Source organism: Pristiophorus japonicus, chromosome 30, assembly GCF_044704955.1.
Source record: "Pristiophorus japonicus isolate sPriJap1 chromosome 30, sPriJap1.hap1, whole genome shotgun sequence".
Lineage (NCBI taxonomy): Eukaryota > Metazoa > Chordata > Chondrichthyes > Pristiophoridae > Pristiophorus > Pristiophorus japonicus.
The window spans coordinates 2,147,613-2,159,668 of NC_092006.1; the positions used below are offsets into that span (position 1 = coordinate 2,147,613).

General features: G+C 54.4%; 2 protein-coding genes across 4 annotated transcripts in view; one reads left to right on the plus strand and one right to left on the minus strand.

Moving 5' to 3' along the window:
* Window positions 1-12,056, plus strand: part of tdrkh (tudor and KH domain containing) — a 136,588-nt gene that overhangs the window by 52,572 nt on the left and 71,960 nt on the right. The window lies entirely within an intron of this gene.
* The window catches only part of LOC139240145 (otoancorin-like), a 71,931-nt gene that overhangs the window by 21,113 nt on the left and 38,762 nt on the right, over window positions 1-12,056 (minus strand). For both annotated transcript variants that reach the window (XM_070868523.1, XM_070868522.1), the window contains exons 14-19: window positions 10,731-10,839; window positions 7,386-7,607; window positions 4,779-4,946; window positions 3,664-3,804; window positions 2,015-2,073; window positions 438-558 (exon numbers count right to left, since the gene is read on the minus strand). In XM_070868523.1, coding sequence (XP_070724624.1) covers window positions 438-558; window positions 2,015-2,073; window positions 3,664-3,804; window positions 4,779-4,946; window positions 7,386-7,607; window positions 10,731-10,839 — 820 coding nt within the window. The remainder of the gene's footprint in view (window positions 1-437; window positions 559-2,014; window positions 2,074-3,663; window positions 3,805-4,778; window positions 4,947-7,385; window positions 7,608-10,730; window positions 10,840-12,056) is intronic.

A 12,056-nucleotide genomic window follows, 5' to 3' on the forward strand; every position in this document is an offset into this window, starting at 1 on the left:
TGAGAGTGTAAGAGAGGGAGAGAGAGTGAAAGAGAATGGAGAGAGAGAGGATGGAGAGAGTGAGAGAGGATGGAGAGAGGTAGATAGTAAGCGAGGGAGAGGATGGAGAGAGTGTGTAAGAGAGAGAGGATGGAGAGAGGTAGAGTGTAAGAGAGAGAGGATGGAGAGAGTGAGAGACGATGGAGAGAGTGTGTAAGAGAGAGAGGTAGAGTGTAAGAGAGAGATAGGATGGAGAGAGTGTGTAAGAGAGAGAGGATGGAGAGAGGTAGAGTGTAAGAGAGAGAGAGAGGATGGAGAGAGTGAGAGAGGATGGAGAGAGTGTGTAAGAGAGAGAGGATGGAGAGAGGTAGAGTGTAAGCGAGGGAGAGGATGGAGAGAGTGAGAGAGAGCGAGATTGAGAGCAGAGTTGCCGGGTCTGTGAGCCAGTGAGGCGGTACCTGCGTTCTGGAGAGCCAGCTGGAGTTATTTGCGAGACTCTTTCCGATCTGCAGCACGAACTGGTCTCCATACTCCTTGATCATCTCACAGGTCACCCCCTGGATCAGGGGCCACGGCTGCCTGCGGAGTTCAAACCACCAGCTTAGCCTGCGTCATTCCCCAAACCCAACACCGTCCCGCCCACCTCCCCCATTCGCACCTGAAACTGGTCCCCACAGCAGTTCTCCTGAAATGAGCTACTTCATGGGAGCAGAACAGAGAGGGTTATAACCATCGGGGAAGGCTGACCACGCCGGACTACTTTCTCTGGGGGGGGGGGGTGACCTGATCGAGGTCTTTGAAATTATGAAGGGGTTCGATAGGGTAGATGTAGAGAAGATGTTTCCCCTTGTGGGGGAGACTAGAACCAGGGGCCATCAATATCAGACAGTCACTAATAAACCCAACGGGGAATTCAGGAGAAACTTCTTTACCCAGAGAGCGGTGAGAATGTGGAACTCGCTGCCACAGGGAGGGGTTGAGGTGAATAGTATCGATATATTTAAGGGGAAGCTGGATAAACACACAAGGGAGAAAGGAATAGAAGGATGTGGTGATGGGGTGAGATGGAGAGGGGTGGGAGGGGGCTGGTGTGGAACATAAACCCCGGCACGGAGCGATGGGCCGAATGGCCTGTGTCCGTGCTGTACAGTCCGTGTAATTCTCTACATATACATATATATTTCCAAACATATACACAAACACACACCTATACACGCATGTACAAACTCACACACACACACACTCTCTCACACTCACTCACACACTCTCACTCACATACACACACTCACACACACACAAACACACTCACACACACTCATACACAAAGACTCACACTCACAAACACACTCTCACTCACACACACACTCTCACTCACATACACCCACTCACACACACTCTCACACTCACATACACACAAGCTCTCACTCACACACACACACACACACTCTCACTCACACACACACCATCACACACACTCACTCTCACTCACATACACACACACACACACACACCATCACTCACACACACACTCTCACTCACATACACACACACACACACACTCTCACTCACACACACACACACACACACACCATCACTCACACACACACTCTCACTCACATACACACACACACACACTCTCACTCACATACACACTCACTCACATACACACACTCACATACACACACACTCACTCACACACACTCCCTCTCACTCACATACACACTCACTCACATACACACACACACACACACACTCACTCACACACACTCACTCTCACTCACATACACACTCACTCACATACACACACTCACATACACACACACACACTCTCACTCTCACTCACATACACACACACACACATACACACACACACACCATCACTCACACACACACACTCACTTACACACACACACACACACACACTCTCAGTCTCACTCACATACACACACACACACACACACACACACACACTCACACCCACGAAGATAAATCCAGGCACGGACATTGACAGCCACACTGGTAGAGTTATCTTTACCTGAGTTCGTTGATCGGCAGGGACCCATTCGTACTGAGAGACTGGCACAGATACAGCGCCTAAACCGAGCAGGAGAAAGTGAGAGTCTCAGACAGAAAGCAGAGATTGGTTATCGCCGGGCAGCCACGCTGCTCGGTGCAACATGTCGGATGTTCACCGTTGCTCCGAACGAGCTTCACACGACAAATTATTTTGAGGGCTGCTACATCGGCAGAGGCCGTGGGTACGTTTTTTTACACAGCGTGATCCCACAAAGAACCCCGGAATGAACGACGTTTCTTGATGCCTGATCAGCAGGGCAGCACCTCCGACAGTGCGGCACTCCCACCAGCCAATTCCGTGTGCCCAACGCAGAGGAAGCAGCAGTCCGACGGAGATTCACCCCAAGGCCCCCTGTCGAGAGAAATGTTTCCTTCCTTTTTTTTTTTAGGGGTTGCGTAGCCCCTTTGAGGGAACATTGGTCGAGAGGCATTGCCAGACCGGGAGCCAATGTTTTAAAAAAATATTTATTTCTGGGATGTGGGCGTCGCTGACAAGGCCGGCATTTATTGCCCGTCCCTAATCGCCCCTCGAGAAGGTGGTGGTGAGCCGCCTTCTTGAACCGCTGCAGTCCGTGTGGTGAAGGTGCTCCCACAGTGCTGTTAGGGAGGGAGTTCCGGGACTCCCTGACTTGTGCCTTGCAGATGGTGGGAAGGCTTTGGGGAGTCAGGAGGTGAGACACTGGCCACAGAATACCCAGCCTCTGACCCGCTCTTGTGGTCACAGTATTTCTGTGACTGGCCCAGTTAAGTTTCTGGTCTATGGTGACCCCCGGGATATTGCTGGTGGGGGATTCAGCGACAGTAATGCCGTTGAATGTCAAGGGGAGATGGTCAGGCTCTCTACTATTGGATATAGTCATTCACGCCACACAAGTGCCAGGCAATGTTACTTGCCACTGATCAGCCCAAGCCTGAATGTTGTCCAGGTCTTGCTGCATGTGGGCACGGACTGCTCCATTATCTGAGGAGTTGTGAATGGAACTGAACACTGTGCAGGCATCAGTGAACATCCCCACTTCTGACCTTATGATGGAGGGAAGGTCATTGATGAAGCAGCTGAAGATGTTTGGGCCTAGGACACTGCCCTGAGGAACTCCTGCAGCGATGTCCTGGGGCTGAGATGATTGGCCTCCAACCACCGCAACCATCTTCCTTTGTGCCGGGTATGACTCCGGTCAGTGGAGAGTTTTCTCCCCGATTCCCACTGACTTCAGTTTTATTGGGGCTCCTTGATGCCACACTCGGTCAAATGCTGCAGTGATGTCGAGGGCAGTCACTCTCACCTCCCCTCTGGAATTCACCTCGTGTCCATTTTAGGACAAAGGCTGTAATGAGGACTGGAGCCGAGAGTGGCCCTGGCGGAGCCCAAACTGGACATCAGTGAGCATGTAGGTCAGCGAGCACAGGGGCGGGGTGGGTGGGGGTGATGGGCCGAATGGCCTCCTCCTGTGCTGTAAATCTCTATGATTCTATGCGCAGAGTTTTGGATGGGCTGAAGTTTACGGAGGGTGGAAGGCGAGTGTTGGAATAGTCGGAGCGAGAAGTTACAAAGGTACGGATGGTGTGAGGCCGGGACGGAAACAGCCGATGTACGGGAGCCTCACTCACCTGTCCTCTATTCCACAGTTTCTCCTTCACCTCCTGTATGCTTCTGATGTCGGCTGTCTGGATGACATAGAGGGGCAGCTCGGTGATTAACGAGCCGGGGAGAGACTCGATGGCGACGGTGCTGTTCACACCTTGTAGAATCTGCGTTTCGAAAACAGAGAATTGAGGCAGAGTTCCCATGGAATGGGCACAAACGCTCAATGCAAGGATCTCTGCCCTCCTCCAATTCTGGCCTCTTGCCCATCCCCCGATTTCCATCGCTCCACCATCGGTGGCCGTGCCTTCAGCTGCCTGGGCCCCAAGCTCTAGAACTCCCTCCTTAAACCTCTCCGCCTCTCTCCCCCTTTAAGACGTTCCTTAAAACCTCCCTCTTTGACCCAGCTTTTGGTCTCCTGTCCCTAATATCTCCCCATGTGGCTCGGGGTCAGATTTTGTCTGACTTACGCCCTTGTGAAGTGCCGCGGGACATTTTACTACGATAAAGGCGCTATATAAATACAAGTTATTGTTGTATCTAACTTGTGCTGTACCTGCCCTGGGAGTGTTTGATGGGACAGTGTAGAGGGAGCTTTACTCAGTATCTAACCCCCTGTACCTGCCCTGGGAGTGGTTGATGGGACAGTGTAGAGGGAGCTTTACTCTGTATCTAACCCCCTGTACCTGCCCTGGGAGTGTTTGATGGGACAGTGTAGAGGGAGCTTTACTCAGTATCTAACCCCCTGTACCTGCCCTGGGAGTGTTTGATGGGACAGTGTAGAGGGAGCTTTACTCTGTATCTAACCCCGTGCTGTACCTGCCCTGGGAGTGTTTGATGGGGACAGTGTAGAGGGAGCTTTACTCTGTATCTAACCCCATGCTGTACCTGCCCTGGGAGTGTTTGATGGGACAGTGTAGAGGGAGCTTTACTCTGTATCTAACCCCCTGTACCTGCCCTGGGAGTGTTTGATGGGACAGTGTAGAGGGAGCTTTACTCTGTATCTAACCCCCTGTACCTGCCTTGGGAGTGTTTGATGGGACAGTGTAGAGGGAGCTTTACTCTGTATCTAACCCCGTGCTGTACCTGCCCTGGGAGTGTTTGATGGGACAGTGTAGAGGGTAAATGGTTTATATTTTACCGTAGCCACGATGGTCTTTCTCTGGAAGGTCGACAGTTTGCTCGCTTGCTCCTCTAGCCCGGCCTGGACAGCCTGTAGTAGCTGCTCTGCACTCAGATTGCGCAGGATGTTGCTGGGAACCCCTTTGATGAGGCTTCCGATCTTCATTAAATCCCGACTCGAGGAGATCTGTCGGAGTGATAAGACAGTGTAATGTATTTGCTTCATGGGTTTTTGGCTTAAGGATTCATAGCAACACATTGCTATTACGAACTAGTTGGTTTATTAGCGAAAGGTTTAACAATCACACTACACATTACCGGTTCATCCACCAGGCTCACAACCACCTGCCCCATCGTGGATCCCCTGAACCCAACTGGCTGGGGTTTTATTGAGTCTTGTGAACATCACGTGACTGGCTAAGCCCCTCCCAACTCAACAACTCGACCAACCGGTGAGCATCCTCACAGGGGTGTACATTACAGAGAGAGAGGGAGCAGTGGGGAAGACAGAGGGATGAGGAAGCAAACACACGGACTGTACAGCACAGACACAGGCCATTCGGCCCATCACTCCGTGCCGGGGTTTATGCTCCAACCAGCTCCCTCCCACCCCTCTCCATCTCACCCCATCACCACATCCTTCTATTCCTTTCTCCTCCATGTGTTTATCCAGCCTCCCCTTAAATACATCGATACTATTCGCTTCAACCCCTCCCTGTGGCAGCGAGTTCCACATTCTCACCGCTCTCTGGGTAAAGCAGTTTCTCCTGAATTCCCCATTGGATTTTTTCTTGACCGTCTTATATTGATGGCCCCTAGTTCTGGTCTCCCCCACAAGTGGAAACATCCGTCGCCCCTATTGAACACTTTCATAATCTTAAAGACCTCTACCACGTCACCCCTCAGCCTTATTCGTTTCTAAAGAAAAGAATCCCAGCCTGTTCAGTCTCACATCACCTGAGTGTCTGAAACACACCTGCAGGATTGTGAGTGTCTGCACGCACCGAATGAGGAATGTACCCAGTGAGGGTCTCTGTTATAGAATGCAAATCCCACGTCCAACTCTCCCGCCTCGGAGTCAGAGGTTCGTGGGTCCGACTCCCCACTCCAGGGATTGAGCCCATAATCCAGGCCGATACTCCCAGTGCAGTACTGAGGGAGCGCCGCACTGTCGGAGGGGCAGTACTGAGGGAGTGCCGCACTGTCGGAGGGGCGGTACTGAGGGAGCGCCGCACTGTCGGAGGGGCAGTACTGAGGGAGCGCCGCACTGTCGGAGGGGCAGTACTGAGGGAGCGCCGCACTGTCGGAGGGGCAGTACTGAGGGAGTGCCGCACTGTCGGAGGGGCAGTACTGAGGGAGTGCCGCACTGTCGGAGGGGCAGTACTAAGGGAGTGCCGCACTGTCGGAGGGGCGGTACTGAGGGAGCGCCGCACTGTCGGAGGGGCGGTACTGAGGGAACGCCGCACTGTCAGAGGGGCGGTACTGAGGGAGCGCCGCACTGTCAGAGGGGCGGTACTGAGGGAGCGCCGCACTGTCGGAGGGGCAGTACTGAGGGAGCGCCGCACTGTCGGAGGGGCAGTACTGAGGGAGTGCCGCACTGTCGGAGGGGCAGTACTGAGGGAGTGCCACACTGTTGGAGGGACAGTACTGAGGGAGCACCGTACTGTCGGAGGGGCAGTACTGAGGGAGCGCTGCACTGTCGGAGGGGCAGTACTGAGGGAGTGCCGCACTGTCGGAGGGGCAGTACTGAGGGAGCGCCGCACTGTCGGAGGGGCGGTACTGAGGGAGCGCCGCACTGTCGGAGGGGCGGTACTGAGGGAGCGCCGCACTGTCGGAGGGGCAGTACTGAGGGAGCGCCGCACTGTCGGAGGGGCAGTGCTGAGGGAGCGCCGCACTGTCGGAGGAGCAGTGCTGAGGGAGTGCCGCACTGTCGGAGGAGCAGTGCTCAGGGAGCGCCGCACTGTCGGAGGAGTAGTGCTGAGGGAGCGCCGCACTGTCGGAGGGGCAGTGCTGAGGGAGTGCCGCACTGTCGGAGGGGCAGTGCTGAGGGGGTGCCACACTGTCGGAGGGGCGTTACTGAGGGAGCGCCGCACTGTCAGAGGGGCGGTACTGAGGGAGCGCCACACTGTCAGAGGGGCAGTACTGAGGGAGCGCCGCACTGTCGGAGGGGCGGTACTGAGGGAGCGCCGCACTGTCGGAGGGGCAGTACTGAGGGAGCGCCGCACTGTTGGAGGTGCCGTCTGTCGGATGAGACGTTAAACCGAGGCCCCGTCTGCCCTCTCGGGTGGATGTAAAAGATCCCGGGGCCACTATTGGAAGAAGAGCAGGGGGAGTTCTCCCCGGTGTCCTGGGACCAATATTTATCCCTCGACCAACATCACTAAAACAGATGATCCGGGTCATTATCACATTGAGCTGCTGCGTTTCCCACAGTACAACAGTGAGCACACTCCAAAAAAGTGTTTCACTGGATGTAAAGCGCTTTGGGATGTCCTGAAGTGGTGAAAAGAAAGTCTTTGTTTCAAAAGTCTCCTGCTTAGTCTCCCTCTCCGCAGTTCGCGTTGCGATCAATTAATATAGTCAGTGCCCGGCCCAATGGCTGCATGAGCGACCTTTGACTCCTCACCTGTCCTCCGGCCTTTAGGAACTTCCTGATCAGCAGCCTGGTCTGACCGCCCGACCACCACAGCCCTTGGCCCAGCTGGGAGATGCTGTTGCGGATGTCCCGGTCGCTGATGTTGGCCAGCTGGCTGCTGGAGAGGGCCGAGGCTGCGATGCCCAGGTCTCTGAGCATCTGTCCGTCCACGGGAATCCCGGGCCCCAACGCCTGCACCAGCATCGTCACACTCTGCAATCCAACAACACCACATCAAGGCAAGCCGCCACTCCCTCCCTCACCGCGTGTACCCCCTCCCTCACCGCGTGTACCCCCTCCCTCACCGCGTGTACCCCCTCCCTCACCGCGTGTACCCCCTCCCTCACCGCGTGTACCCCCTCCCTATCTCTGTAACCCCCTACACCCCTCCCTATCCCTGCAACCCCCTACACCCCTCCCTATCCCTGTAACCCCCTACACCCCTCCCTATCCCTGTAACCCCCTACACCCCTCCCTATCCCTGTAACCCCCTACACCCCTCCCTATCCCTGTAACCCCCTACACCCCTCCCTATCCCTGCAACCCCCTACACCCCTCCCTATCCCTGTAACCCCCTACACCCCTCCCTATCCCTGTAACCCCCTACACCCCTCCCTATCCCTGTAACCCCCTACACCCCTCCCTATCCCTGTAACCCCCTACACCCCTCCCTATCCCTGTAACCCCCTACACCCCTCCCTATCCCTGCAACCCCCTACACCCCTCCCTATCCCTGTAACCCTCTACACCCCTCCCTATCCCTGTAACCCTCTACACCCCTCCCTATCCCTGTAACCCTCTACACCCCTCCCTATCCCTGTAACCCCCTACACCCCTCCCTATCCCTGTAACCCCCTACACCCCTCCCTATCCCTGTAACCCCCTACACCCCTCCCTATCCCTGCAACCCCCTACACCCCTCCCTATCCCTGTAACCCTCTACACCCCTCCCTATCCCTGTAACCCTCTACACCCCTCCCTATCCCTGTAACCCTCTACACCCCTCCCTATCCCTGTAACCCCCTACACCCCTCCCTATCCCTGTAACCCCCTACAACCCTCCCTATCCCTGTAACCCCCTACACCCCTCCCTATCCCTGTAACCCCCTACACCCCTCCCTATCCCTGTAACCCCCTACACCCCTCCCTATTCCTGTAACCCCCTCCAGCCCCTACACCTCTCCCTATCCCTGTAACCCCCTCCAGTCCCTACACCCCTCCCTATCCCTGTAACCCCCTACACCCCTCCCTATCCCTGTAACCCCCTACACCGCTCCCTATTCCTGTAACCCCCTCCAGCCCCTACACCTCTCCCTATCCCTGTAACCCCCTCCAGTCCCTACACCCCTCCCTATCTCTGTAAGCCCCTCCAGCCCCTACACCCCTCCCTATCCCTGTAACCCCCTCCAGCCCCTACACCCCTCCCTATCCCTGTAACCTCCTCCAGCCCCTACATCCCTCCCTATCTCTGTAACCTCCTCCAGCCGCTACACCCCTCCCTATCTCTGTAACCTCCTCCAGCCCCTACACCCCTCCCTATCTCTGTAAGCCCCTCCAGCCCCTACACCCCTCCCTATTTCTCTAACCTCCTCCAGACCTACAACCTTCCCTATCTTACGGCATTTCAAGTGCATATCCAAGTACTTTTGAAATGTGATGAGAGTTTATACACCACAATAAGGTCTCCCCTCAGCCTCCTTTGTTCCAAAGAAAACAACCCCAGCCTATCCAATCATTCCTCATAGCTAAAATTCTCCAGTCCAGGCAACATCCTCATACATCCTTGGTAATCTCCTCTATACCCTTTTCTACTTTTTGATTTTCATAGCAAAGATCTTTTCTCTCTACATCTCAATTAGGTCAGCCCTCAGCCTTCTTTTATCCAGAGGAAAGAGACCCAGCCTGTTCATCCTTTCCTGATACGTATCCCCTCGCATTTCTGGCAGCATGCTTGTAAGTCTCTGCACCCTCTCCAGTGCCTTTATACCCTTTTTATAATACGACGACCAGAACTGTGCACAGTACTCCAAGTGTGGTCTAACCAAGGGTTGATACAGGTTTAGCATAACTTCCCTACTTTTCAATCCTATCCCTCTGGAAATAAACCCTAGTTCCTGGTTTGCTTTTTTATGGCCTTGCTAACCAGTGTTGCAACATTTAGCGATTTGAGTATTTGTATCCGAGATCCCTTTGTTCCACTACCCCACATAGACTCTCTCCCTCCCAGTAATAAGTGACCTCCCTATTCTTCCTCCCAAAATGTAACACCTGACATGTATCTGTGTTGAACTACTGTCTTGATCCTGTCCCTTATTATCAGGGCAAATCCTCCTCCTTTTCCATTTGACTTCGTTAAAGGCGCTGGATAAATACGAGTTAGAACATAAGAACATAAGAATTAGGAGCAGGAGTCGACCATTCGGCCCCTCGAGCCGGCTCCGCCATTCAATCAGATCATGGCTGATCTTCTACCTCAACTCCTGTTTCCCACTCAATCCCCATATCCCTCGATTCCCCGAGAGTCCAAAAATCTATCGATCTCAGCCTTGAATACACTCAACGACTGAGCCTCCACAGCCCTCTGGGGCAGAGAATTCCAGAGATTCACCACCCTCTGAGTGAAGAAATTCCTCCTAAATGGCCGAGCCCTTATCCTGAGACCGTATGACCCCTGGTTCTAGACTCCCCAGCCCGGGGGGAAACACCCTTCCTGCATCCACCCTGTCAATCCCCCTCGGAATCTTGTATGTTTCAATCAGATCACTGATCATTCTTCTAAACTCCAGAGAGTACAGGCCCATTCTACACAATCTCTCCTCATAGGACCATCCTCTCAGGCCAGGGATCAGTCTGCTGAACCTTCGTTGCACCGCCTCCAAGGCAAGTATATCCTTCCTTAGATAAGGAGACGGAGACTGTGCGCAGTACTCCAGGTGTGTGTTTCTGTAGTTTCTGTGTGTTGTGATAGTCTTGGCACAATTTGGAGCCACGGTTACTGTTATGTATGTAAACATTGTAACTGTGCAAGACTTGCCAGCAGAGGGCGCAACTGTTGGAGGCCCAAGGGTCACCTGCACACCTCGTGCGAGGGAGTATAAAAGGTTGTCTGCCATGCTGCTCAGGCACTCTGGTTATATGAAAGAGACTAAGGTCACATCAGTTTTTGCTCACGGTACTCAGTCTTGTGGAGTTCATCTATACGTAACAGTTACCCACCAAACAACACTTCACAACTGGGCTCTGTCAGTAGCCTGGCATGGCCCAACACGCTATATAAATGCCAGTCCTTGTTTTCCTTCAAGACTTTGCCATGATTGAGTGGTATTATTGTTTCACCTTGAGCACTTCCTTGTTCCTGCAAGACCTCAGGAGCCTTAAAAGCGCAGACGCATTGTCTTTGCCAAACGAGGCCGCGTCGTCATAGTAACAGGCCAGCGCTCCCAAGCTGCAACACAAGAACACAGGATCAGAGCTCGAAACCCAATCCCGGCCTACTCCCCTGGGTGTTCCAGTTTAATTGTGCCCTTGGCCCCTCTTCCCGTGCCGTGCCAACAATGGGCAACCACTACCGGCAGTGAATACTTGCCGCGGGTACTGCCCAGTCCCTTACCAGCCATTCTTAACTACTCTCACTCTCTCTCTCTCTCGCCTCCAAGTCTTAAGGTTGTGGGTTCCAGCCCCACTCCAGAGACTCGAGCACAGAATCCAGGCTGACACTCCCAGTGTAGTGCTGTGGGAGCACCGCACTGTCGGAGGGGTGATACTGAGGGAGCACCGTACTGTCTGAGGGAGCACCGTACTGTCGGAGGGGCAGTACTGAGGGAGCACTGTAATGTCTGAGGGAGCACCGTACTGTCGGAGGGGCAGTACTGAGGGAGCACTGTAATGTCAGAGGGGCAGGAGTGAGGGAGCGCTGCACTGTCAGAGGGGCAGGAGTGAGGGAGCGCTGCACTGTCAGAGGGGCAGGAGTGAGGGAGCGCCACACTGTCGGAGGGGCAGTACTGAGGGAGTGCGGCACTGTCGAAGGGGCAGTACTGAGGGAGCACCGCACTGTCGGAGGGGCAGTACTGAGGGAGCGCCGCACTGTCGGAGGGGCAGTACTGAGGGAGCGCCGCACTGTTGGAGGGGCAGTGCTGAGGGAACGCCGCACTGTCGGAGGGGCAATACTGAGGGAACACCGCACTGTCGGAGGGGCAGTGCTGAGGGAGCGCCGCACTGTCGGAGGGGTAGTACTGAAGGAGCGCTGTGCTGTCGGAGGGGTAGTACCGAAGGAGCGCTGTGCTGTCGGAGGCCAGATGAAACGTTAAACCAATGCCGTGTCTGCCCTCTCGGGTGGATGTAAAAGATCCCGGGGCCACTATTGGAAGAAGAGCAGGGGGAGTTCTCCCCGGTGTCCTGGGGCTAATATTTATCCCTCAACCAACATCACTAAAAAAAACAGGCCATTTATCTCACTGCTTCTTGAGGGAGCTTGCACGGCATAAAGTACTTCATTGGCTGTAAAGCGCTATGGTACATCCTTGGGTAGCTCTATACCTACAACCTTCTTTTGCTCTTTCCTGAAAGCGCTGGACGGATCAGATGTCCGTGGCGAGGCTATTCGACCACGGGGTCCGCCATAACCCAGTTCAATCGGTTCCATAGCCGACTCCACACACACAC